At 55.4% G+C, this 25342-nt stretch overlaps 1 protein-coding gene and 1 long non-coding RNA gene across 6 annotated transcripts in view; one reads left to right on the forward strand and one right to left on the reverse strand.

The window, feature by feature from the left end:
* The first annotated feature begins 8657 nt into the window (after positions 1-8657).
* On the forward strand, positions 8658-10741 carry LOC309851328. Its single transcript, XR_014304724.1, has 2 exons — positions 8658-8858; positions 10535-10741. It is a non-coding gene; the product is annotated as an uncharacterized lncRNA (long non-coding RNA).
* A 2354-nt stretch (positions 10742-13095) lies between these two features.
* The window catches only part of ARHGAP27 (Rho GTPase activating protein 27), a 31895-nt gene continuing 19648 nt past the window's right edge, over positions 13096-25342 (reverse strand). For all 5 annotated transcript variants that reach the window (XM_082706466.1, XM_082706467.1, XM_082706470.1 and 2 more), the window contains 15 exons: positions 21102-21506; positions 20739-20921; positions 20423-20503; positions 20267-20350; positions 19846-19913; positions 19431-19521; positions 18864-18968; positions 16830-16928; positions 15961-16069; positions 15676-15783; positions 15504-15602; positions 15268-15345; positions 15039-15173; positions 14818-14923; positions 13096-14704 (listed from right to left, as the gene is read on the reverse strand). In XM_082706466.1, coding sequence (XP_082562592.1) covers positions 14527-14704; positions 14818-14923; positions 15039-15173; positions 15268-15345; positions 15504-15602; positions 15676-15783; positions 15961-16069; positions 16830-16928; positions 18864-18968; positions 19431-19521; positions 19846-19913; positions 20267-20350; positions 20423-20503; positions 20739-20921; positions 21102-21506 — 1929 coding nt within the window. In that variant the 3' untranslated portion in view covers positions 13096-14526. The remainder of the gene's footprint in view (positions 14705-14817; positions 14924-15038; positions 15174-15267; positions 15346-15503; positions 15603-15675; positions 15784-15960; positions 16070-16829; positions 16929-18863; positions 18969-19430; positions 19522-19845; positions 19914-20266; positions 20351-20422; positions 20504-20738; positions 20922-21101; positions 21507-25342) is intronic.

Below are 25342 nucleotides of genomic sequence, written 5' to 3' on the forward strand. Positions count from 1 at the left end.
GTTGAAGATGTTATTTATTTATTTGAGAGAAAGAGCACACAAGCAGGGTGAGTGGGAGAGGGAGAAGCAGGCTCCCCACTGAGCACGGAGCCCAGTGAGGGCCTCGATCCCAGGACCCTGAGATCATGATCTGAGCTGAAGGCAGACGCTTAACGACAGAGCCACCCAGGCAGCCCTCCAACTGTTATCCTGACGGGCATGGATCTTGGTGGCAACCGTACCTTTGGGTTGCATTCCTCGCTCTGACAAGGGGAGGCGCAGTATTCCCCGCTGAGCGCCGTGTGAGGGCCTGCATGTTTGGGGAGCGTGTGGGGTACAGGACTTGGGCTGAAGAGGCAGGAGGCCTGGTGCCACATCTTGGATGGCTGGACAGGTTTCAAACGGAGTCCTATTGCACTTGCCTTGCTAGGGGCCATGTCCCGATTTAGTAAACCACCAAGGAAGCCACGACCTCAGTCACATGGGAAGTCACACCTCACAGGGTTGTCCCACTTTTCCTACTGCTCGGCTGAAGACCTGTGATGGTTTAAAACTAAGTGTCTCTGTTTCACACGGCAAGTGCCGGCTGGGGGAACCTGTTAGGCCACCAAGAGGTTAAGAAGCCATTGGAGGCACTGTCATGGGTGACCTATCCATATAGGGTGGCAAAGGGAACTGGGATGACTTGGGGACATCCCTAACCTTTGAGGCTGACGTCATGGTGATAACCACTCACCACAACACATCTCGTGGTGCCAGTTCTCCATGGTGGCTGAGGTGGCTGAGGTCCCTAAGGCAGGACTACATGGCCGATATTCTCTGAGCACGCAGAAGGAACCCACAGAGAAGTTAGAACCATTTCGAGAACTGTTCATTTTTTTCACGTAGCGATTACGTATCTCCGCCCTGTTGTATAAGCAGTTGCCGGGAATAGCCAACCGTATTTACTATATGTGCTCGTGGGTGAGATGGTGAAGGGGGGGAGGGGGGAATCTCATGGGGGGGGGGTGTTTAAGCCGGGCATCGAAGGATGGGCGGTGTGATCTACCAGGTGGAAGGGCATTCTGGGAGAGGGAACGGCATGCACAGACACATGGCGAGAAACGGCACGGCTTGCTCAGGGAGCAGCAGGTGGCTGCTTGTGACTGCTTGTGGCTCTATTTATCAAGTCCCCCTCGTGGGCCCTGTGCTGGACTACTTCATCCCACTGATCAAACCCATTGCCCTCCTAGGTGATTTTTGTAGAGGAAGGAGCTGGTGCTTACAGAAGTTATGTAACTTGTCTCCAGTCCCATATCCAGTGGAAGAGCTCAGGTTCAAACTCAGATTCATCAGATCCCCAGATCTGTGCTCCTAACCACCATACCAAATTGCCCCATAACATGATGTGGGACCTGAGAAGCCAGGGGCGGCCATTTGGCCTTGATTCTAGAAGGCAGAGTCTCCGGAATGGCGGCCATTTTCACTCCACCTTCCAGAGAACTGGTCATGCCTCAGACTTTCATTTCCTTAATGCTTGCCTTTAGATGTTTTACTTTCTAAAAAGTTAAGTAATTTTTCTGGAGGCGCAACATACATACGAAGGAGTACACAGATCAATTAATTTTCGTTCACGTGAAAAACAGTAATTTGTTCACCCCGGTCAAAACCAGAATATTCCAAGCCCTCAGCGGCCAGCCTTGTGCCTCCTCCCAGGCACCACCCCACCGGCAACCACTCTTACAGGTTTAACAGCAGAGATTAGTTTAGTTTGCTTTTGAACTTCACAGAAATGGAACCATGAAGACTGTTCCTTTTTGTGTGTTTGGCTCAACATTTGTAGAGTTTAATTTATGCATTCTCACTCCCGTACAGTATTCCATGATGTGTGTGTATCCGAATGTGTGAATCCCTTCTACTACTGACATATAGACTGTTTTTGATTTGGGGGCTGTTACGAATAGAGCTGCTGTGAACCTTCTTGTACATGACTTCCGGGGAACGCAGGCACTCATTTCTGCTGGAATTATACCCTGGAGGCTTGAGCTCCTGGGTCAGAGAGGAGTATGCCTATGCTCTGCTTTGGTCGATCTGGCCAGTGTCCCAAAGTAGGTAGTTTACAGCCTACCAGCAGCAAATCAGAGTTCCAATCGTTCCACATCCTTGCCAACATTTGATACTGGGCATCTTCTTCATCTGAGTCCTAGTGGGTGCACGGGGATATCAGATTGTAGTTTTCATTCACATTTCCCTCATGACTGATGTGGTTGAGCCCTTTCTTCTGTTTATTGGCCACTTATATATCTTCTTTTTTAAAAAAAATATTTTATTTATTTTATTTGACAGACAGAGATTACAAGTAGGCAGAGAGGCAGGCAGAGAGAGAGAGGAGGAAGCAGGCTCCCTGCTGAGCAGAGAGCCCATGCGGGGCTCGATCCCAGGACCCTGGGATCAGGACCTGAGCCGAAGGCAGAGGCTTACCCCACTGAGCCACCCAGGTGCCCCTGTATATCTTCTTTTTATGAAGTAGTTAAGTTTTGGCTCATTTTTCTATTTGATTTTCAATTTCTATTGATTTTTTCTTTTTCTTTTTTTCCTTTCTTTTTTTTTTTCTTTTAGAGATAAAGTGGGGAGAGCTGAGGGAGAGGAAGAGAGAATGTTAAGCAGGCTCCCCACCCAGTGCTGAGGAAGCCAACCTGGGACTTGATCTCACAACCCTGAGATCTTGACCTGAGCCAAAATCAACAATCAGATGCTTAACCAACTGAGCTACCCAGGTGCCCCAATTTTTTGTTTTGATAAGTAAGAGTTCTTCATATATTCTGGATGTTAGTCCTTTTTTTTAAAATTTTTAATTTTTTATAAACATATATTTTTTTAAGCTTTTATTTATTTATCAGAGAGAGAGAGAGAGAGGGAGAGAGAGCGAGCATAGGCAGACAGAATGGCAGGCAGAGGCAGAGGGAGAAGCAGTCTCCCTGCTGAGCAAGGAGCCCGATATGGGACTCGATCCCAGGACGCTGGGATCATGACACGAGCCGAAGGCAGCTGCTTAACCAACTGAGCCACCCAGGCATCCCTATAAACATATATTTTTATCCCCAGGGCTACAGGTCCGTGTGGATGTTAGTCCTTGATAGACATATGATTCGCAATATCTTTTCCCAAATAAATTACTTTATGGATCATTATTAGCATAACTAAAAAACCAGTTCCACCTGCCACAGACACTAGGTGACTATAAAATACATAAACTAAAAATAAGACAATGTCATTAATATCTGTTGGCAGTGTGGCTAGGTCCTGATCCCTGGTAAGTGATTAACAAGTCAAAAAGAAGTGTTAAAGACACCAAGGCCAGAAATAATTAGTAAAGAAATAACTTTCTCATTTTGCAACTCCATATTAATTATCACCCTTGAGTACCCTTTGTCCTTGAACCTCCAGTAATTATGTCATCTGCCAACCACTGCATGAGGTAGGTCTATGCTTTGGGAAACACAACTGTAAGGGATAGGAATACAATGAGGATCTTTTTTTTGTTGTTTTTAAAAGATTTTATTTATTTATTTGACAGAGATCACAGGTAGGCAGAGAGGCAGGCAGAGAGAGAAAGGAGGAAGCAGGCTCCCTGCTGAGCAGAGAGCCCATGTGGGGCTCGATCTCAGGACCCTGAGATCATGACCTGAGCCGAAGGCAGAGGCTTTAACCCACTGAGCTACCCGGGTGTCCCTATAATGAGGGTCTTAAGTGAGGGTTGGCATCATGAGATGGATGTTTTAGAAGAATTGTGCAGGTGGCAATGCAGACAACAGTAAAAGCAGAGGTGAGGCACCCAGGTTAGGAGCAATGGAGGAGGTCCAGGTGTAAGTACCGGGGCCTGGGGTGGGTGTGAGGACTGGAGAGACAGGAGGTAGAATCTGGGCATTGCACTGGCTGACAGACGTGTTAAGAGAGGAAAAGATGTCTGTGGGTATCAGATTTCTAAGTTGGAGGGTTGGGAGAAGAGAGGTAGCAAAGACTGGAGAAGGAAATTGTGGGGAGGGAGGAGATGATGAAACCAATCTGAGATATGTTGAATTTGAAGGGTTCCAACACCCCACGGAGAAAGTCTCCCATTCATTCATTCGTGCCTCAAATATTTACTGAGCATGCGCAGTTGTCAGAGGTTGGCGCCATCCGTCCGCAAGATTCCCGCTCTGATGGAGCTCACCGTTCACCGGAAAGATAGTGGGGAAGACAGGTGAGGACAAGGAAGGTTTGAGAGAGGCTGAGGCCTTTGGGCCGAAGAGTGAACTTGGGGCCTTGCTAGGGAGGGGACCAGAGTGGCAGAGGGGAGGGCAGAATGCCAACAGTTAGAGGCAGCGGGGAGAGGGCACTCCCCAAAACTCCCGCCCAGGAGTAATCAGAGGGGGAAGAGGTTGGAAGCAAGTCACAAGAAGAGGGTTTCAAAGATCTGTCCACTGATGCATTCACTCATTTATTCAGTCAGACTTGGCTCCTTCCGAGTGTCAGGCTCACAGGACTCAGAGATGACCGAGAAGTGTCTGGGGGGGGGGGGGGGACACAGATGTGCAAAGGACGATTTATCGATTTATTGGGCCAGGCTGCGGGTGGAAGGTCCTGCCGTGGAAGTATCCGCGACATAGGCTGTGGGCGCACAGAGGCTGGCAATTCATACTTTTGGAACCTACTGGGTATTAGGCACCGGGAAAACCGCCTGCAGGAGCAGATAGGGAGCTGGAGCATGCGCACAGGGCTGTTGATGGAGAGGGAAGGCCTTGGGTGAGGGGCGTGCAGGGGGGAGGCTGTGGGGCGTTTTGGCACCCAGGCAGCCGCAGGCACGCGCGGGGTAGAGCACGCCAGACGACGAAGAGACGAGGAGCCCGGGGACCGGATTGAAATTATGAAAAGTGGGTTGAGCTGCCAAGGCCCAGCCCAGCGGCCCGAGTTCAGAGCCGCCCTGTGACTGGGAGCACTGGGCTGGTGGAGGGTCAGAGCCTCTCCCTCCGCAATAGACCTGCCCACTTCCTCGGGTCGAGGCCTCCACTACTCCTCATCAGTCTCATCCCCGAGTCTTGGAGCTCAAGGCTGCCCTGAAACTCGGGGCGGGGGTTTGGAGGGGGACAGGACCCCAGAGTTCTCTGGGTTGGCGCGCACAGCCGCCCAAAGTGACCTGGAACCCTCCCTGGCGGTCACCGTGGAGAATCACCCCCTGGACAGAAGACCTCTGGCGCCCCCTATTGTCAGATGCGCTCCAACGACCCCAATCCCTCGTCCCTGCTGGCATCCCACTCGGACACACCTAAGGCTGGTTCCAGAGGCTGGGAGCCCCTCAGAGAGGGAAGTCTGACTTGTGATATTTACCTGGACCCCAGAAGCTTCCTAATTGGTCTTCCTCCCTCCATCTTCCACCCGCAGCTGGGAGACCCTCTTTAAAATTCTATCTGTGGAATACTACCTAGCAATAACAAGCCTCCGCAGGAGGACTCACATGGATCTCAAAGGCATTACACCGAGCCCAAAAAGCCAATCTCGAAAGAGTGCATAATTTATGATTCCATCTATATAACGTTCTGGAAATGGCATAATTATAGAGATGGAGAGCAGGCAAGGTTGCCAGGCATTAGGGAAGGGGAAGGAGGGTGAGCCTGTGAAGGGGCAGCATGGGGGCTATCTTTCAAGGTGATGGAACAATTGTCTTGATTGTGGTGGTGGTTGTATGAATCTATACATGTGATAAAATGTCACGGGATTATACACAAAGACATACAAAAAATTTAAAAAGGGAATGCAGGTAAGAAATGGTGAAATCGAGTAAGTCTAGTTAATTGCATGGTGCTGATCACTTTCCTGGTCTCCATGGCGGAAGGGAGGGGAGGAGGGGAGTTAGGGGTTGGACACATGGGACCTTTCTACATTATTTTTGCAACTTCTTGTCCGTCAGGAATTCTTTCAAAATAAAAAGTGTATAAGGAGAAGAAAAAGCATAAGTGGACTTATCATCCACCTGCTCGTTTACTCAGAGGTACCCGGGAGGGGGAAGTCCAAGAAAGGAAATCTGTCAACTCTTTTATTGAACCAAACCCTGCTCTGAGGCTGGCGGCCACGGAAAGAACATCCTCTCTGACAAGGCACAGGGGCGGACCTCATAGCCGGGCCGCCACCTGGCCACCTGCGCTTAATTCCGATGGGTGCCCTCTTGTATTGGCCAGAGGGGGGCGCTCTTCTTCTTCTGATGCTGTGGCTTTAAAATGGACAAAGTACCCTTCCCTTGGCCCTGCTGGGACTCAGGCCGAAGTCATGAAGAAACTCTGCTCTGGAGCTCTGGGACACCAAAGGGTCCCAGTCCCATGTGCTGTCCTGCCCCCCAGATAACCTGGCTGCACCTGGAGACACCTCAGGACACGTCTGCTTCTGGTTCCCACTGGCCCCACCGCAGAGGCTCTCTTAGCCTAGGACCCAGGACCGGCCTCAAGCCTGAGGGATGAAGACTAGCAAGGCTTCGCTGATGTTCCTGTACCTGGTTCCGGGCCAGGCATTTTGCACACATTTCATTTTATAATGGGAAGGAGTCTCTGAGGTAAGCACGAACCTCCTAAATTTATAGATAAGCACACGGAGGTGAACGGCCTGCTCAAGATCACTTCATAGAAAATGGCAGAGCTGGGGTTTGAATTCTGGGGTTTGCCTGTTCAGGTAGCACCTCATCAACAAGTATTTACTGGATACTCGTCAGGTCCAAGGCACTCTGCTAAGTGCTAGGCTTGCAAAGGTGAACCTACAAAGATGAAACTGAGGTTCATAGTATCGTAGTGAAAAGACGGCAATAAATAATCAGGATATGTGCTTCTAAAACAGTAATTTAAGATAAGAGAAACATGTGGGTCTCAATGTATAACAAAGAAAGCTGACCTGGCTGGGTATTCAGAGGAGATGTCTGAGGAAAGATTACCTGAGCAGAATTCAAAAAGATGACTAAAGCAAAGGGGAGAAGAGAACTGCAGAGAGGGTACAGCACATGCAAAGGTCCTGGGGCCGGAGGGATCATGAGACATTTCAGTAACCGATGGGAGATTAGTGTAGTTGCAGTGCAGAAACCTGGAAAACAAGTAAGGCACAGGCCCGGCAAGTGTTCACTGAGTGTTTATTCTGGGAGACTCTGTTCTCAGACCCTTAAAAGTGGTATCTTCCATAATCTTTACAATTACACCATGAGGTTACACTACTGCTATCAGCATCCCCATTTTCCAGATGAGGAGATGGGGACACAGAGGAAGGAGTCAATTACCCAGAAGTTTCCAGCTGGTATGTTGTGGAGCTTAGGTTTGCATCCAGACAGTCTGGCTCCTGAGTCCTTGCTCTGAACCACTAAGCTATACTGCTCCGTGAAGGGAAGCTGAGGAGTACGCAGGGGACAAACAGACAGAACCCTAGAGGCCATGTTAAAGCTTGTGGTCTTTTCCTAAAATAAGCAGAATGCTTTTTGAGCGGGGCAGTGATATGATCAGGTCTGTATTTTTAGTTTTGGGGGATTAATTAATTAGGTTTTTATCTTTTAATCTTTTTCAAGATTTTATTTATTTATCTATTTGGCAGAGAGACAGAGAGAGCACAAACAGGGGGAGGGAGAGAGGAGGGAGAAGCAGGCTCCCCACTGAGCAGGTGGCCTGATGTGGGGCTTGATCCCAGGACCCTGGGCTCATGACCTAAGCCGAAGGCAGATGCTTAATGAACTGAGCAACCCAGGTGCCCAAGGTTCTTTTTTTTTTTTTTTTTTTTTTAAAGATTTTATTTATTTATTTGAGAGAGATAGAGCACAAGCAGGGGGAGAGGCAGAGAGAGAGGGAGAAGCAGGCTCTCCAATGAGCAGGGGGCCTGATCAATGTAGGACTCGATCCCAGGACCCTGAAATCTTGACCTGAGCTGAAGGGAGAACCAGGCTCCCCTAGGTTCGTATTTTTAAATGAGGGGAAAGAGGATGTGGGGAGACAAGGGGCTGGAAGGTACTGCAGTGGTCCAGGCAGGAGACATGAGCCTCTGAGATGAGGTGGGCCACCACAGGAGTGGGTGGGTGTGAGGGGCAGAAGTGACGTGACGTGGTCATAGATCAGGTGTGGAGGATGGAGAGAGAGCAAGAAAGAGGGAATGGCCGTAGTCCTAGGTTTCTGACTTGCCCAGTTTGGAGGGTAAGGCAGTCATTTCCTGGGACAGGTAAAAGCCCGGGGGAGGGCTAGGTTTGGGGAAGATCATGAACCAGTCTGAGGCTGTCAGGGAGACACAGGGGTCTGAAGCTTCTAGAAGCAGTCAGGCCTGGCACTACCGATGAGAGTCACCGATGCCCTGGGTAGGGGTAGGATTACTCAGGGAGGGAGTACGAGGGAGAGGAGGGGCTGGGCCTAAGGACACTGACCTTCCTGTCTGGGCAAAAGAGAATGAGAAGCTGTGGCTGGAGTGGGAGGACCACCAGGAGAACGTGGCAGCGTGCAAGGCATGAGGGGCAGGAGGGGGCAGTCAGCAGCGACAGGATCCTCCCGAGGGGGACAACCGATATGTCCAGCAGGTATCCATGTGGGGTCGTTGGTGAGTTTAGGGGGAAATTCAGGAGTCTGATGGTGTGCGGGGGTGAAGGAATGGAGAGAACGATGAAGTTCTAGAATATACGTGAGGTTCAGTGGGGTGAGGTCCGGAGCCGATGACCAAGAAAGAATTCTTGAGACATCTTTGGTACAAAATGGTGGCTTATTAAAGCATGGGGACAGGGGACAGGACCGGTGGGCAGGAAGAGCTGCTGCCTGGGGTTGTGAGAGATGGCAGGTTATGTATACCATGCGGTTGGGGGAAGGTAAGGGAAAGGGAGGTTTCAACAGAGCTTTCATATGCTAAAGAGGGCCTACAAGGTAAGACACCAGAGGTCTTGTCGCGTTGATCAAGGCTGTCTTTCCCTTTTAGCAAGCCACTAACATCAAGATAGTTGGGAGATTCCTGAAGAATGTCACATTTGTCCCACCCAGGAATGATGGGGGTGAGCCTTCTGCTTGGGCTGAGGGGGAGATTGCAAGGTGCCAGCCTTTTGCTTTGTCCTCAGCCAGCCTTCTGCTCCCTCATCAAGAGGAGCTCGGTGGATGTTGTAGGGGGTACACTTGTTTCCATAGCTTGGGGGGTGTGGCTGGCAGCTGACCCATCTGAGCCTCTCTCTAGGACACGCCTTGGGCTGAAGAGAGTCTCTTTGCCCAAATTCAGGGGTCCTCCTCCATTCCTGCCAAGACAGTCCTCCTCCAGTGACTGGATGATAAGGCGGCTTAAAGGTCTGGCCCCCCTTAGCCACAATGTGGGACAACGCTGAGGCGCTGGGCTCTTCCAGTTCCAGAGCTTCCTGTGGCTTCCATGGGGTGTGGCGGGGCCTGGGATGGGCCTGCATCCCCTCCCCCCACCCCAGCTGTGGCCCTGAGAGGGCTCCCCAGTGAACTGCCTACGGGCTCCCCTCTACTTCCTGGGGACTTCCACCTGAGACAGCCGTTCAGTGAGGAGGGGAGCAGGGTGGCCATGGTGGTGGACACTTTCCGGAAAAGGGAGGGGGTGAGCTGCGTCCTGGAGGAGAGATGTCTGCTCTGAGGTACCAGGGCCAGGGAGGCAGGGGCAGATGTGGTGAGGGAGCTGGGAGCTCTGCCCCGGGGGATGTGAAGCAGTTCCCTTATTTCTGTGAGGTAGAAGTGAGGGCCTCTGAAGAGAGAGCGGAGAGGGGGCAAGAGAGGGAAAGGAGGAAGGGAGAGCAGGAGTCAGGGAGGGCCAGAGGCTTGAGGAGAATGAATCCCTGAAACACTTGTTGCAGAAGGGGAGAGAGAAAGGAAACCCTCCCGCGCTGCCTGTGAGAATGTAGAATGGTGTGGCCACCGCGGAAAACTCTCGTTTGACGGTTCCTCGCGAAGTTTGACAGAGTGACCATCCGGCCCACTCCTAGGAATGTGCCCAAGAGGAACAAAACATGTATGGATGGACTGAATGTTCGTGTTCCCCCAGGTTCATATGTTGAAGCCCTAACACCCAATATGGGGGTCCTGGGAGGTAGGACCCATGAGGATGGGGCCCTCATGCTGGGATTCGAGTCTTTGTATGAAGAGGACGAGGTGCGCCTAGGCGGCACAGTGGGTTTTGGCTCAGGGCATGACATGATCGCAGGGTCGTGGGATCGAGGCCCTGGAGGGGCTCCCTGCTCAGTGGGGGGTCTGCTTCTCCCTCTGCCTCTCCCTGCTACTCGTGGTGTTCTCTCTCCCATTCTCTCTAAAATAAATAAATCTTTTTTTTTTTAAAGATTTTATTTATTTATTTGACAGAGAGAGAGACACAGTGAGAAAGGGAACACAAGCAGCGTAAGTGGGAGAGGGAGAAGCAGGCCTCCCACTGAGCAGGGAGCCCCGCTGTGGGGCTTAATCCCAGGACTCTGGGATCATGACCTGAACCAAAGGCAGATGCCCAACGACTGAGCCACCCAGGCACCCCTAAAATAAATAAATCTTAAAAAAAAAAAATAAAAGAAGAAGAAGAGACAGAGATGAGCTCTCTCTTTCTCTGCCAGGCGAGCACAAAGCAAGAAAGCAGCCGTCTGCAAGCCAGGAAGACATTCTTCACCAGAAGCCCACCACGCTGGCGGCCTGCTCTGACCCTTCCAGCCCCAGGACTGGGAGAAAGCCTTTCTGTTGTTTCGGTCACCCAGTCCGTGGCATCTGGTGACAGCAGCCCGAGCTGAGACAGCGTGTCCACATAAAACCTTGCACGTGAACTAGTCCCAACAGCCTTATTCATGAGAGTGGAAAAAGTAGAAACAACCCAAATGTTCATCAGTGAATGAATGGGAATGAATGAGAAATGCGGTGTCTCCATACAATGGGATTTACTTGGCCATGGAGAGAGCAGAGAGCGGAGAGGACAGGCTGGCCCACAGCCTGGTGGGGACCGGCGGAATGGAAGCAAAGGTACAGTGCTGAGAGGCCAGCTGAGAGCAGGGGGAGGCAGGTGGTGGTGGGAGGAGGAGGAGGGGGGTGAGGGGAGGAGGAAGGGGAAGAGGAGGAGTCAGGCAGGTGAAGGGGAGGCAAGCAGGGTGACTGGCAGCACTTGGCATTGAGGCTGGGACAGCCTGGCTGGGAGCTAAGGCAGGGGCACAGCTCATGTGTAAAGAAGTGGGAATGCGGATGGCCTTGGAGGCCACATGCTGAAGTGACACGGTCAGACGGCTGCTGGGTGGGGGATGAAACCGGGAGAAGAGTCCAGTCAGGGGCTACTGGGCCCCTGAGCTGAGAGACTGAGGGGGACAAGAGGCAGACCCGGGGACGAGTTAAGAGGTGGAGGATAAGGACAGGTTGGGTTGAGGGGGCGGCGCGGACTGGCTCGGGCAGTGGTGGGTGGAGATTCTGGTCAGTGGAGGGGCTGTGTCTCGCTACAGGGAGAAGGGCTGGTCTCCGAGTTTTGTTGTGGGCAGGTCGCATGTGGGGGGTCCTGTAAGCAGGTGGCCATTTGCACTTGGAACCCAGGAGAGAGTGGCCGTGGCTGGCGAGAGATTTGGGTGACCCCTGGATGGAAGGGATGAGGGCTTTTAGGGAGGATGGAGGGGAGAGGGCCATGGGCTGAGGCCACAACCCAGCGGGCATCACTTTTTAGAGGCTTTGCAAAGACTCATGGTGCTGAAGGCAAAGGGACAGCGTGCTTTGTGGGGGGACAACAGGCCGTTCATGTGTCCCCTTGCATGCCTGCCAGATCGGGCAACCAGGTGGGCACTGGTGACCTTTTCTGGGGCAGCTTCAGGGGCAGATGGCAGGCTGTAGGAGGGTCAGAGCATCTGTTGAGAGTGGGCAGGCTTGGGGAGAGGGCCCTCTGTGACTGCCCCATCCCCTGTGGCACTTACTTTTTGGTCCGGCTGGTGCTTCAAGAGGACAGATATTATTTTTATGTATCTTTGTGTCTCCACACAAAATCCAGTTCATTCCTGACATAGTCAAAGAGCACCTATAGTGCTCCCTGAGCACCGTGTTTGTGGTTGCGGATTCGTGGCTGAGCCCACACGTCTGATGGAGCTCAGGCTGCAGACGAAGCTGCGGGTGGACTCTGCCACCCGTCCGCCGTGTGACCTCCACTGAGATATGACATTGTCGCTCATGGGCAACACGAGTTTCCTCATGGGCAGTGGGTGATTTCTGCAGCTCTTCCTGGTGACAGAACATGGTGATTCCTATTTGCCTGCTGCCACATTGTTGGCTCACCAAGGCCTGGGCAGCATCAGAAGCCTGGGGTGGGGTGAGGATCAGACCGGGGAGCAGACACTTCCCAAGACATCCCTATCCAAGGACCTTCCTGCTTGCTGTCCTGCCCCTGTTCATTGTGGCCCGCAAGGCCCTGCACATTCTGTCCCCTGTCAACCTCTCCAGCTTCACTTCATACCCTACCGCAGAGCCTTTGCACATGCTGTTCCCTCTGACTAGACACCTTTCTCTTAACTCCTCACCTTGCTGACTCCTCTTCATTCTTTACTACTGGGCCCAGATGGGGCTTCTGCAGAAGCATCTCAGGTTCCTGAGGGACAGTGACACCCGAATGACACGCCTTCAGAGCACCCTGGGCTTTCTCTGACTTTTGTACAAAGGAATATAACCAAGTAATTAGTTGTTTAACATCTGTCCCATTCTGTCCTTAGACCTGGGAGAGAGGAACCCTCGCCCTGCTGCTGGTGCTCCACTTCAGAAGGCTCTACCCTCACCTTCTCTGTCTGTGCCCTCCCCCCACGGGATGAGGAACCTGTGGGGCACCTTGGAGCCCAGGTCCTTCCCTCTGGACCATGCCCCTGATAGCCAAGACCCCAGAAGTCCCTGCCCAGGTGACCCATTCCCTGAAGGGTGGGCCATGTGGGGTGGCCATGGGGTGGCAGGGGGCATGGCGGTGTGTGCCAGCAGATGGGATTGTCCACGTGTGTGCATGTGGATCTCTCCTTGGGGGCAGGATGGCTCTGAGGGCAGGTACAGGGGGCGGGCTGACAACACAGCTGGCTCTTCTCACACCAACGTCCCTGGGCACAGAATCCAGAAGCGCCAAAGAAGTTTCAGTTGGAACCTCGTCTTTGAGGTCATTATGAACGTGAATTTGTCGAAGTAGGAGAATAGAACACATTTTATTTAACAGTTAGAACTTGATTTGTAGGTTTACAGTATGTCCATGGATGGTGTGAGGCGACCATCTGTATTCTTGTCCCGGCCCTGTTGGCATTTGGGGGGACGTGGGTCAGCCACCGAGCACACGCCCCACCCAAGAGGCGGCCCGCGCAGTACCCCTGCCCCCGAGCACCGCGCCTGGCACAGAAGAGCAAAGAATAAATACTGGCTGTGAGAGACAAACGAGATGATTCAAGTGAAATGCTTGGCAGGGTGAAATGTCAATAAATAGTAGCTATTACTGTTGAACAGACGAGCGGTAGGTGGGGCAGGGGGATGAGACCCAGAAGCTGAGGTGCTTTGTGTGTGAGGTGGGAAAGGGCATCGCTGGCCTCAGGGTTCACGCTTCCTTTCCAGAGGTTGTACCCGCCTTCTCCCAGCCCTGCAGGCCTCTCCCAGCTCCTTAGGACAAGGTGGGCCCCTGGCAGGCAGCTGGACAGCCAGGGTGCTGAGAAGGGCTAGGCAGCTCCCACCAGCACTATTTCCCCTCTGGGCTAAGAACAGCCACGGCAGGTGTCCTGTTTGCCTTCAGGATGTCCCCAGGCCCAAGCAGAACGGGCAGAGGGGTGTGCAGGGGGTGTGGAGGGGAGGGGGTGCTGAAAGGTCTGACGGCGCCCTCTCAGGAGACGGTGGTGTGAGAGGAGCCCTAGCTGGGCAGTCAGACCGCCCAGGGGACACTGAGCAGGTCACTTTGCTGCCACCACCGCCTCCCTCTCTTTGTTTGTCCAATGAGACTGTGTGTGGAGATGGTGTGTGTCAGGCGGCCGGTGCAGGGTACACACTGAGTGTGAAGAACCTGTGCACACAACACCTGTAGGTCTGGGGAGGCCATGGCCCGAAACAGGGGAGCAGATGGAAATGGCCCATGTTGGTTGTGGACAGTGTCAGGCACGAGTTAGGCCAGAGGCAAGCCAGGCAGCAGGGGCGCTGGAGGCGGCTGCTCTGGGACTGACACCCCCTGCCCCGGGGGCCCCCCCACTTGCAGGCCTGATGAGGCCCAGAAGCCCCTCATCCAAACTCCTTTCTCCAGCACCAACCATTGGGGAAAACAGTCTCATCCCAGCACATTCTCTCTCACACACACAGTAGGTATCACTGTAATAAAGAACAGAACCCAAGTAAACCCCAAACAGGACAGGCGGGGGTGGGGGTGGGGGAATCACATTTTGCAAACTGCCCACCAGGGGTCACCATACTGCACCAAGGGATGCAGATTTCACTCCAGCCTAGGCACCGGTGGGAGGCGGAGGGTCTCACAGAGGAGTCCAGCCCAGCTGCCTCCAATAGTCCAGTTTCCAAGGCAGAACCAGTGTCGGGGTGCCCAGTCCCAGGCCGCAGCACCAGCTGCGGGGGTGGGGATAGCGGCCCGCGGTCAGTGCGGCTGAAAGATGTCTGAGCATCGCTGCAGGATGAGCTCCACCACCTGGTTCTGGAACACCATGGTCATGGGCATGCTCGTTTCCTCGGTCTCCGGCCGCAGCAGCGTGGGCCCGAACACTATGGCCACGCTCTGCACCGACATACGGTTCTGATCGCCATGCTCAATCACCCTGCAGCAGGGAGGGGAGGGGAGGGGAGGCGGGAATTAGAGCTCAGAGCTGGAGGGGGCGTAGGGGGTCCGCCGGCACCCGCCTTCCCATCCCCTCCCCGCTCGCCCGCTCACCGGCACAGGTGCTGGAAGAGCAGCCGCAGCGTGTCGTGGTTGGGGGCGGGCAGCGAGCGCACCAAGTCCCGCACACAGCGGCTGCGCTGGGCCTGGTCCTGCAGCTCTGGGGAAGGGAGGGGTGGGTCGGCTCGGTGAGGGGGACGGAGGGACTGAGTCCCGGCGCGGGGACCGCACCCTGCCCGGTCCGCCCCGCCTCCCCCCCCCCCCCCCCAGCTCACTGATGGCAGCGATGAACTTGGGGAAGTGCGAGAAGGGGAAGAGGGGCTCCGGCAGCTCTCGAAAGAAGAGTTTCAGGGCTCCAGTGATCACGTGGACGTCCTCCCAGCGCCCGTCATCCAGGTCCAGGCGCTCATCTGCGGCAAGTGGGAGGGGGGGTGTTAGGAGTCGGAAGAGGCCCTCAGCACCTCTTGTTGTCTTCAGGCCCCAGGGTGAGGGGCGGGGCCTCACCGTGGTCCACCCTGTAGCGAAGCTTCTGGATGGTGGCCAGGTTTCCACTGATGCGGTACAGGCCGTCGATGTCCAGCCCTGGGGCAGAGGGAGGCGCTGACCTCGGGCTTGGAGGGGATGGGGCTGAAGCTCCCGGTCGGATTCCCACTCAGGCCCCCCCCCCCATTCCCCCACCCCACCCTCCCCAGGGGTCTCCGTCATGGGGTCCGGGAGGGAGGCCTTCAGGCGCCGCGTACCCCGGGCCTCGACGGTGCGGATGCACTGTTGCACGAAGCGCGGCACCGAGCTCCTTTCGCGCTCGCACAGCGCGGCCAGCGCGCAACCGAACACCTGGTCTGGGGGAAAGGCTCGTGAGCGCCGCCCGGCCCCGGGGTCCCCCGCGCCGCGCGCTCCGGTTTCCCCAGGTACCTTTGATGTAGCCCTTCTCCCGCAGCGACTGCAGCGTCGGCCGCTTTAGCAGGAACTTGCGGAGCCTCTGCCGGACCCTGCTGAGGTCGCTCTCCGGGATGACTGCGCCTGGGCCCGGGAATGCGGGGCCGAGTCACTCGGTGGCGCCGGGATTGGCCAGGCTGGCCCCAGCCCCAGGGCGTAACCCCCACCTAGGCGAGGGGCTGGAGACGCCCTCCCCCCACCCACCTTCCCTACCACCCCCACCTTCCCCACCCCACACCCCACCCCTCACCCGCCTCGCACCTGCACCGGGCCGCGCCTCCTCCTCCCCCCTCCAGCTTCCCAGGCGCTCGCTGGACCCGAAGTCCGCGCTGCTGCTCTCGCTTTCCTCCTCCGGGGGCAGGTCTGCAGACTGCAATCACGCGGCCTCAGAGAGGCAGGGCCTGGGGCTAGCCCGAGGGCCTTCTGGGACGGGGTGAGGGGCCCGGAGTGCCCTCCCAGCCAGGCCAGAGTTCACACTTCCTTTCTCCAGTTCACTCCCCTGCCGTCCGCCAGGGAACCTCAGAACGTTCACCTCCCTTGACTGCCTGGAGCCCTTTGGGTGTTGGAGACAGCCACCCTGCCCTGCCCCACTCTTTCTTATCCTGGCCCCCCTTGCCCATTTTCCTAGTTCCTCTGCACACAGTCCACGAGGTCAGCATTCCTCAGTATGGGGCTCCTAGTTCCGGACTTAAAGTTCCCGCTGAGGCCTCAGCACTGCCAACAACTGCATCACGGCCCTTGGATTCCTACCTCTAGAAATACAGCCAAACTCTGTACTCAGTGTTGGCTCCTAAGGAATTGAGGGTCAAAAAGCCCCAGGTTGTTTCCTGGAGAACAGCTGTCAGAGGGGGCGTGTCCTATCTGCATTTATGCAGGGAATAGTTTGAATCTAGAAAACTGTAGACTCTTCAATTTAATCCTCTGAAGTTTTCCCTTCTGATTTTAGCCTGTCATTCCAGCCTGAGGCTCTTTCTCTGATATTTCCTTTTCTTCCTGCCTCCCTTGAAATGGAATATTCCGCTAGGATGTGCCCCTCCCCCCACCCAGCCCCCGGCCTGGAGAGATCTCCTCCACGTGGCTGGCCATCCATCCCATCCCCACCAGCCCTGGAGGCCCCAGGCTCTGCTCACCAGCTCCTGGATGCCCTCGCCAATGGCCTTGTGCCAGGTGCTGATGATGGCCTCGGAGTCATGCTGGATCAGGTACTCTGAGCCATCTCGGCTCCGCAGCTGGAGAGACACACGAATTCTCAGTCATCTCTCGCTCCCTGGGTCAGCCCTGGGGCCAGGCCTCAGGGGTAGGCAGTGTGGGGAAGGGAGATACAGAAATGGTGGAGACGATCTGGCCTTGGCCCCAGGAACTGAGAGCACCATAGAACAAGGGCTTTACCGCAGGCCCAGGCATTCCGTCTTGTTAAAAGCAGTGACAGCCTATCTGTTACAGATGGGCAAACCAAGGCCCTCTCAAAACATAACCAGTTCCTCTCTGAAAGGTTCATACAGAAGGAAAAGCTATACAGTTACCCAGCAATACATCTCCCAAAACATTCATCCTGCTGGATGCCCAGGTGAGCTGAGCTGCCCCAGGCCAGCTGTTTTGGAAAGTCTAACACTGAAGTTTTCTGTGGTTCTGGAGGGATGAGGGACACCCGCTGTGAAAATCTGCCAGGCCCCACTAACCTGGCCACGATCTAGAATGTGGGGCCGTCTCTCGAGAAAAATCCTAGAGGTGCCTGCAGGCCACCCCCTGAGCGGAGGGAGGATGGCCACCTGCCAGCCAGGAAGCAGAGGGCTCCTCCATTTCCATTCAAGACTGTCAGCCTTTCCGACAGCTTGAGTAGCTTCCAAGAGTCCCATCTGCCTTCTAGCTCTTGCCAGAAAAGACAACTCGGAAGCATTTACTCAGCAGTGTTCTCCAAAGGCAAGACAGAGAGATGACACAGAGCACGGGCTGAAGGATGTCCCTCGAGGTCAGGGACAGAACCTGCCTAGCGAAAGTGATGGCCTTCTTTAGTCGGACACCCATGACAGACATCGCTAACCGATCGCCCCCCTCGGCCCTGCCGAGCCTGGAGGAAGGCTCCAGACCCACCAACCAGAGCAGCTGAGGAGATCAAACTGGTTTTCCAGCCCTGCTCTGTGGATGTGCTAGAGGAAGCTTGGGGAATCTTCAGAAAGCTACACACTCTCAAGCTCCCAGCGAATTGCTTTTTCTGAATTGCTTTTTCTGAGCTGATTTGTGACGTTGTGCTTTTTGCTTTTATCACGTTACCTGAAGCAGCCCCGGGGGTCTCTTACTAACCCACCCTGGAGCCATACACTAAAAATAGCTTCAAGAGCTAAGGGTTGGGAAAAAGCTTTGATCTCACTCAAAATTTGGGAAAGTTCCCCCTGCCAAAAGAGGAACCGTGTCACTGATTTTCCTCCTCTGTTCACTTTGGCTACCAGGAAACCTGAGCTCATTTTTTTCAGCAATAACCTCTCCCCTGTACATCATTGGCCCCCTGATGCCCCTTGCTCTGACTTGTGCCTGCTCCTGGCTTTTCAGTGGATTTGATCAGCTCCCCATGTGGTTTTTATTTGTTTATTTGCTTGTTTTTGTTTGTTTGTTGCTATTCTTGTTGTGACCTTCCTCAGAACTTCTGGGGACAGAGGTGAAGACAAAGGTAGTTGAAAAGCAAGACAACACGTGGACAGTGGAGGGTGTGGCACTGTGAGGGTCCTTGCCTGGGTCCCACCGGGGCCCAGTCCACCTGCTAGGGGAGCCTGGGAAACTTGGGGCCCAGTTAATTCACTGAGGACCCAGTTGGAAGCTTGTCTCTGACCGGCAGGAGCTGGTTTCCAACCTGTCAAAGTGAGTAGCTGGGGAGAGGGAGTCTCCTCTCTGGGAAGAGGGCTGTTCTTCTAGGCATGGATTTCATTCTCCAGAGGCCCCCTACTCCTCACCACCTTCTAAGACTATAAACTCAGTTCCTGGAGAGGGAACTGCAGAATCCGCAGTGTCAGAAACACTGTGGACAGATCCCCAAGGTGGACACAACTTTGGCTTTGAGCCCTGAGAATTCCAGTCCCACTCTCCCCAGGTCCCCCTTCTTGGGGCTTGCCTTCTGAGGGTCTCAAGCCATCCGTAAGCCCCCTTGCCTTCTCCCAACTCCCACCACTCACCTCCAACACGTTCTTTCTGCTAGATTTGTCCTTGGGGGCCCAGGAGAGGGAGGCCCCCCTGAGATCCACTGTGTACTCAGGGGTGGAGAGCTTGGGAGGTTGCCTCTGTGGGAGAGGGGAGAAGGGTCGGGGGGAGCACAGTTACAGGGAGCCCTCAGCCCAGACAGGCCTGCCATGGCTCCGAGCTCCAATCCACCAGGCTCCCTTGGCTCCAGGGACAGGATGGGGAAGGGGGGCCCAGGGGTCCTGGGCCTGCTGCCTGCCCACCCAGGACAGGGAAGGAGAAAGGGGCACAGCCCTCATCTCCAAGAGCAGGCGTGGCCCCGACCCTATCTGCATGCCCATCAGACTGGAGTGGCTACCCTCAAGGACTGCTCCCCATGTCCAGGCTGCCTGGAAGTGCTTGTCACAGTCTGAATCTGCTGTTGTCACCCCCTGCCAAGGCCCAGCTCCCCTGGCACTCATGTTCCACTGCTGCAGACCTAGCCATTGACAAGCCAGATCAGGTAAAGAGCCACAGAAGTCAGAAGCAGATTGCTGGGGGTGTCCTGGGACCCTGAGCCTCACCAGGCCGCCTGCAGCTGAGGCCTTCGAGTCCTTGAAGAATGTCAGGACGCCGCCCTCCAGCACCGTCCAGGACGCACTCCAGTGCTTCTTCCTAGGTGGGAGTGGGGAAGTGGGGGGTGACTGGGCTTGCACTGGCCCTGGACTGAGGCCCCCATACGCCCCCAGGTGCAGGGCACAGAGCTGAAAACACAGCTCAGCTTGGAGCATCCGATGGTGAGGACTGGACTCCCAGTTCTCACACTTGGTAGCCAAGGGACCCTGGACAAGTCCCTATCTCTAGAGGCCTCAGGGTCTTCATGGGACCTTTTAGAAAGCTGCTCTGAGGATTAACAAGAGTGTGGCACACAGGACATGCACAGTGAACATCATCCTTAAGGCCCACCCCGCCCTGGTCTAGGTTGCGCCAGGCGCTCACCGGAGCCGCTTTCCCTTGTCCACCGTCTTGGTGCGATGGAGCACCCCAGCCTTGTCCAGAGTCTTGGTCTGAGAAAGAGGAGGGGAAAGAAGAGGCAGTTCACGGGGTGGCCACAGAGGGGCAGAGGCTAGTCTCCACAGCCAGCAACTCCTTACAGGCTGGGCCTGAGTCATGGCTGAACCCTCTTTGCTGCTGGTGCTGGCGGGGTGCCTGCTTTCACTCCAGCAGGAGAGATCTCTCAGCTCCCAACCTCACCCAGCCGTGGGCCAGGGATGACCCAGACCCACGTTCATTCAGCCCAGCGTCTTGCTGGGGCCTGTGGGGGAGACATACCTGGCCCCCGCCCAGCCCCCACAACCTTTAGGAAGCTCCTATTTTTTCTCTGGGGGTCCTGCCAGGGCCTACATGCTTCTTCCCTCACCTTCTCCTCAGGGGGGCTGGCCTGGGCTGGGGTCTCACTCTCCTGGCTGGATTTGTGGATGCTTCGAGGGGCAGGGACTGGAACCTGAGGAGAAAGACACCATCATACACAGTCCCTTCCCCTCTCCCCAAGACTCTCCCACTCCCAGTTGGTTACCTGGGGCAGCTCCCACTGAACGGAGGCGTCATGTGGGTTGTAGAAGTAGGGCTTCCCGTATTGGTCCTCCAACCTCACCCACTGCGGGGAGACAGGTGGTCAGGCCTCCCAGCCCACCTCGGGGGAGGGCAGCCAAAGTTCTTCTTGCACCAGAACCCCATGATATAGCCCCAAGGAGTTGGGAGGGTCAAGTGCGGGCGATGGGGTGTCTTGGAGCCCGCCCAGGAGCTGCAGTTGATGGTGTTAAGGTGAGCTACTAGAAGAGCTGGAGGAATGACCGGGGGGCTGTCTGGCCATATCTGCCCGCTGCCCGTACCTGCTCCTGGGTGAAGTGGTTGGTGTAGAGCGTCTGCCCGTCCGGGTTCACCCGGAGAGACCAGCCGGGGGGCGTGGCCAAAGGAGAGGCGGACCGGGGCTCACTGAAAGAGCCCACAGGGGAATAGTCCTCCTCCGGGTAACTGGTCAGCGACTCGGGGTAATCCGTCTCAGGGGTAGGGGGCTGCAGGGAGCAAAGACCGAGGCGGAGGGTCTCAGAGCCAGTACGCACCCTTGGCCCCGCCCTTTTAGACCAGACCACGCCCCTCACGAGCAGTTGGGAGGCGGGCTGTGGGAGAGCAGGAGGCGGGGTCTGAGGCCTCAGAGCCACCCCGCCCACCCGGGCCAGGCCCCGCCCCCTCACCCTCTGGTCCCTGGGGCTGAGCGGGCTCAGGCCCGGCTGCATTTCCAGCTCGTCCTCTGGCTCGTCCTCGGTCTCGTCCTCCCAGACGGTCTCGCCCGTCAGCGGGTTGTAGAAGAACACCCTGCGGCTCTCCTCATCCCAGTACTGACCCCAGTCGGTCTCGAGGCTCTCGCGGCTGCCCACCGAGGCGGGGGAGGTGGCCGGGCTGGCGATGCCCTCGCCAGCCTCGAAGGGCGACTCCCAGGTGGTCACGCCCGTGTCTGGGTTGTAGTAGTAGGGGCGCCCGCTGCCCGTGTCCGTGTGCGTCTCCCACGCCGGGGGGCGGGGGCCCGCGGTGGCGCCCGGCGAAGAGACCGAAGGCTGCCTCTCTACGTTCTCGTACACGGGCTCCGGGGGGTCGTCCACCTGGGGGAGGAGAAAGGAAACGTGACCTTCCGGGCAGGCAGCTCCGGGGTCACACAGTCCCGACTCGGCCGCTTGCCATCTGGGTGACCTTTGGCAAGTTAGAGTACCCCCTGTTTCAGTTCCATCAGCTGCACAACGTCTGCCCTGCCCACTCCGGAAACTGTAGTGAAGAGAGCATGAGGAAATATTCTTGACAGTGCATTGCAAAGTATGAAATGTCCCACATGCGTAGGGCAGTTACATTAAGTGTTTATTGACAATAATCAGATATTAGGGCGCCTGGGTGGCTCAGTGGGTTAAGCCTCTGCCTTTGACTCAGGTCATAATCTCAGCGTCCTGGGACTGAGCCCCACATCAGGCTCTCTGCTCAGCAGGGAGCCTGCATCTCCCTCTCTGCCTGCCTCTCTGCCTACTTGTGATCTGTCAAATAAATGAATAAAATCTTAAAAACAACAACAACAATAATCAGTTATGGATAACTGAGTTCTCCCAGCTGTGTACTTACTCTGCCTCCACGGGGTGAATCAGAGGCTGGACAGGAATAGAGAAACGGCCTGGGCCCCTTTCCTTTTCCTCAGGTCACATGGGGGCAGCCCCCCCACCACACTCTCCATTCCCCCCCTCCACCTCCTTCCTTCCTGGCCCTGAAAGCTCTGGGACTGGAATCAGTACTACCTCTGGATCTGGGACTGAAATGTCCCGAATGTGGTTTTTGCAGGGCTCAGAATCAACGGCAGAGAAGGGAAAGGGGGAGGAGAGTCGGATGGGAGGAAGGAGGGAGGGGCAAGGAGAGATGAGCCCCTCTTGCCCGCCAAAGGAAAGCAAGGTGAGCTGGAGGGTTTAGTCACACAGAACATGGGTCTGATCATGCTCCACACGCCACTGCTCCTTGCCGCCACGGGGCAAAGTCTGCGCCTTCACAGGGCACCTGAGGCATCTGTCACTTGTCTGTCCACCTTATTTCCTGCCATTCCTGGCCCCTTGCCTTGAACTTTAAGCTCTGGTAGCCGGGAGTTGCTGGAGGCCCCACCCTCTGGGCTGAGCCCAAACACAGTCCACCTAGGCTCGCCCCACCCCTTTCTCACCTGGCCAACTCCAAGTCCTTCTTTAGGACTCAGCTCAGGTGCCAGGTTCAAGACCTTTCCCGAGATTCCGCTGGTGCACCCACCGCAGCCCAGCACCCTCGGGCTGCCGGAGGGATGGATAGCCGTACTATCAAACCCCAGGCAGCAGCAGCGCAGCAGAAGATTAATACTGTCTCTCTCTCTCTCTCTCTCTTTTTTTTTTTTAAAGATTTTATTTATTTGAGAGAGCAAGCGAGTGAGAGAGAGCAGCAGTGAGGTGAACGGCAGAGGGAGAAACAGACTCCCTGCTGAGCAGGGAGCCCAATGCAATGCGGTGGGGGGCTGGCGGGCGGTTGATACTGGGATCCCAGGATCATGACCTGAGCAGAAGGCAGATGCTTAACTGATTGAGCCACCCAGGCACCCCAGATTAATACTGTTTCTTTTTTTTTTTTTTTCCTTTTTAAGATTTATTTATTTATTTGACAGAAAGAGAGCACAAGCAGGGGGCGTGGCATGCAGGAGCAGAGGGAGAGGCAGGCTCCCTGCAGAGCAGTGTCGGTAGGGTTCCATCCCAGGCAGGACCCTGAGACCATGACCTGAGCCAAAGGCAGAGGCTTAACTGACAGAGCCACCCAGGCGCCCCAATACTGTTTCTAAGAATATATAACGGTATAAGGGAAAAGCAGATTTCAACACAGTGAACAGCTATAGTTCCAATTAGGCGTTTTTAGAAACCTTCCAAAATGCTAACAGAGGTTATCTCTGGGTGGTGTAATTACAGAGATTATTTTTCTTTAAATTTTTCTTCAAAACTGTGTATAATAACCGCCCCCTGCCACCAGTTTTTTGTTTTTTGTTTTTTTTTTAAAGATTTCGTTTATTTATTTGACAGACAGAGATCACAAGTCGGCAGAGAGGCAGGCAGAGAGAGAGGAGGAAGCAGGCTCTCCGCCGAGCAGAGAGCCCGATGCGGGGCTCGATCCCAGAACTCTGGGATCATGACCCAAGCCGAAGGCAGAGGCCCCAACCCACTGAGCCACCCAGGCGCCCCCCTGCCACCATTTTTAATCACAGAAGTTTCTCTGTTGCTTAATGATTCTTTCACTAAGCTGTAAGCTCCTCAAGAGGGGAATCAAGTCTTTAGAGAAGCGCCCCAAGACACACTGATGTGTCCCACAAAGATTCATGCTGGTGCAGGCACCGTTCTAGGCACTGGGAATGCAGCAGTGAACAAAGGGACCCCAATGCCCTACTGGGCAGCCTGTGTGAATGGTCGGGGAGGGGGCAGGGAGCCCAGCAGGGTGACAAGCAAATGCATGCATGTCCATGATAATGACTGCTCGCAAGGAGACCAACTCTCAGACAAGCAGTGGATTCTAGACCACCAGGGACAGATCCGACGCATGGAGGGAGCGGGAAGAGCCAGGTACCCCAGGTTCTCACTCTTCTCCCTCCCCGCACAAGGTCTCGTGTGGCTGAGACTGGACCCTCCCTGCCACGTTTCCTTTCGCTCGGCCTGTCGCAGCCCTCCCGAGCATCCAGCCTGCAGACCCTCCCCCAAACACAAAAGTCGTCTTCCTAGCTCTGGACCTTTGCTCCAGGGGGGTTCTGGAACCTCCACTCTCATGACCTACTCTCACCATCGCTCCGCTCCAAGCCTCCTGGCAGGAGAGGACTTCTCCCTCAGGAGAGATGCCTAATCCGCTGTCATTGTCTTCATGCCCCTGCGAGGGGCTGGCAGGGCTCTGCCCTGCTGGCCCATTCATCGTCTGCCCCTCTGCCTACCTCCTCTGACCCCAAAGGCAGGGGTTTTTTGAGAGCAAGACCCAGGGTGACATAATTGACCCCAGTTGCCCACTAGCAGGTAGCCCAATGCCCTGAGGCATGCAGACCGTCCACTAAAGGGACTTACTGAGTTCACAGGCCAATGCCAGGACACAGTGCAACAACAACCAACACACACACACACCCTGACACTTCAGGAGAGACTGGATTCGCTTTGAACACGAGCTTCCTGGGAATAAGGGTTCAGCGAGGGAGCCAGGAGACTCCTTAAGAGGATGGCATGGAGGCGGTGGGCAGAAGGTGGGTGGTCCTGACATGTCTCCTGCCCACTCCCGCTGGACCCACTGAGGCAGCAGCCTTCCTGTCCCTGCGACAGGTGCTGGAAGGTCATATGGAGGCACAAGAGGAGATGAGCTAAGGAAGGACCGGGGCTATTTGGAGTGGGGATTTCCGCCTGCAGCCTGCTGGTCCTGGCTAGGAGTGCAAGGGGAGTCCCAGGCCGGTCAGGTTGAGGGGATCTTGCACCAAGAACACCCCGAGCAGGGGCAGGGAAGACCTAGGAGGGGGCAGGGCAAACCTAGGAGGTGGAGGGTTAGGCCCCCAACATGGGAGGGTTGTCTGCAGACTGCAGATCAGAGGCCAAAAGGGGGCAGGCAGGGCCCCCTGGAAGCAGGCACATTCTAAGGATTGGGGCTGCCCCAGAGACACAGGCTGCTTCAGGAGGCAGTCAGGGGCCTCCACTGGAGATGAGCCGGCAGAGTCCAGCCCCTGTTAGCGAGGCTGCTGCCCTGTGGAGGGAGCTGGACCGCAGCAGCCCTGAGGGCCCTTCAAACTCTAGAACCCTCTGTAGGGCTGCCACAGTGCTAAGACAGAGGCGCTTTCCTGGCAGAGCCAAAATCAGACTGGAAGCCAGGTGGGGCCAGTCCCTCTGGGCCCTCTGGCCTTCAAAAGGAAGCCTGAAGGTTAGAGCAGGGCCTACCACCT

This window comes from Mustela nivalis (assembly GCF_964662115.1).
Source record: "Mustela nivalis genome assembly, chromosome: 17".
In the NCBI taxonomy this organism is placed as follows: Eukaryota; Metazoa; Chordata; class Mammalia; order Carnivora; family Mustelidae; genus Mustela; species Mustela nivalis.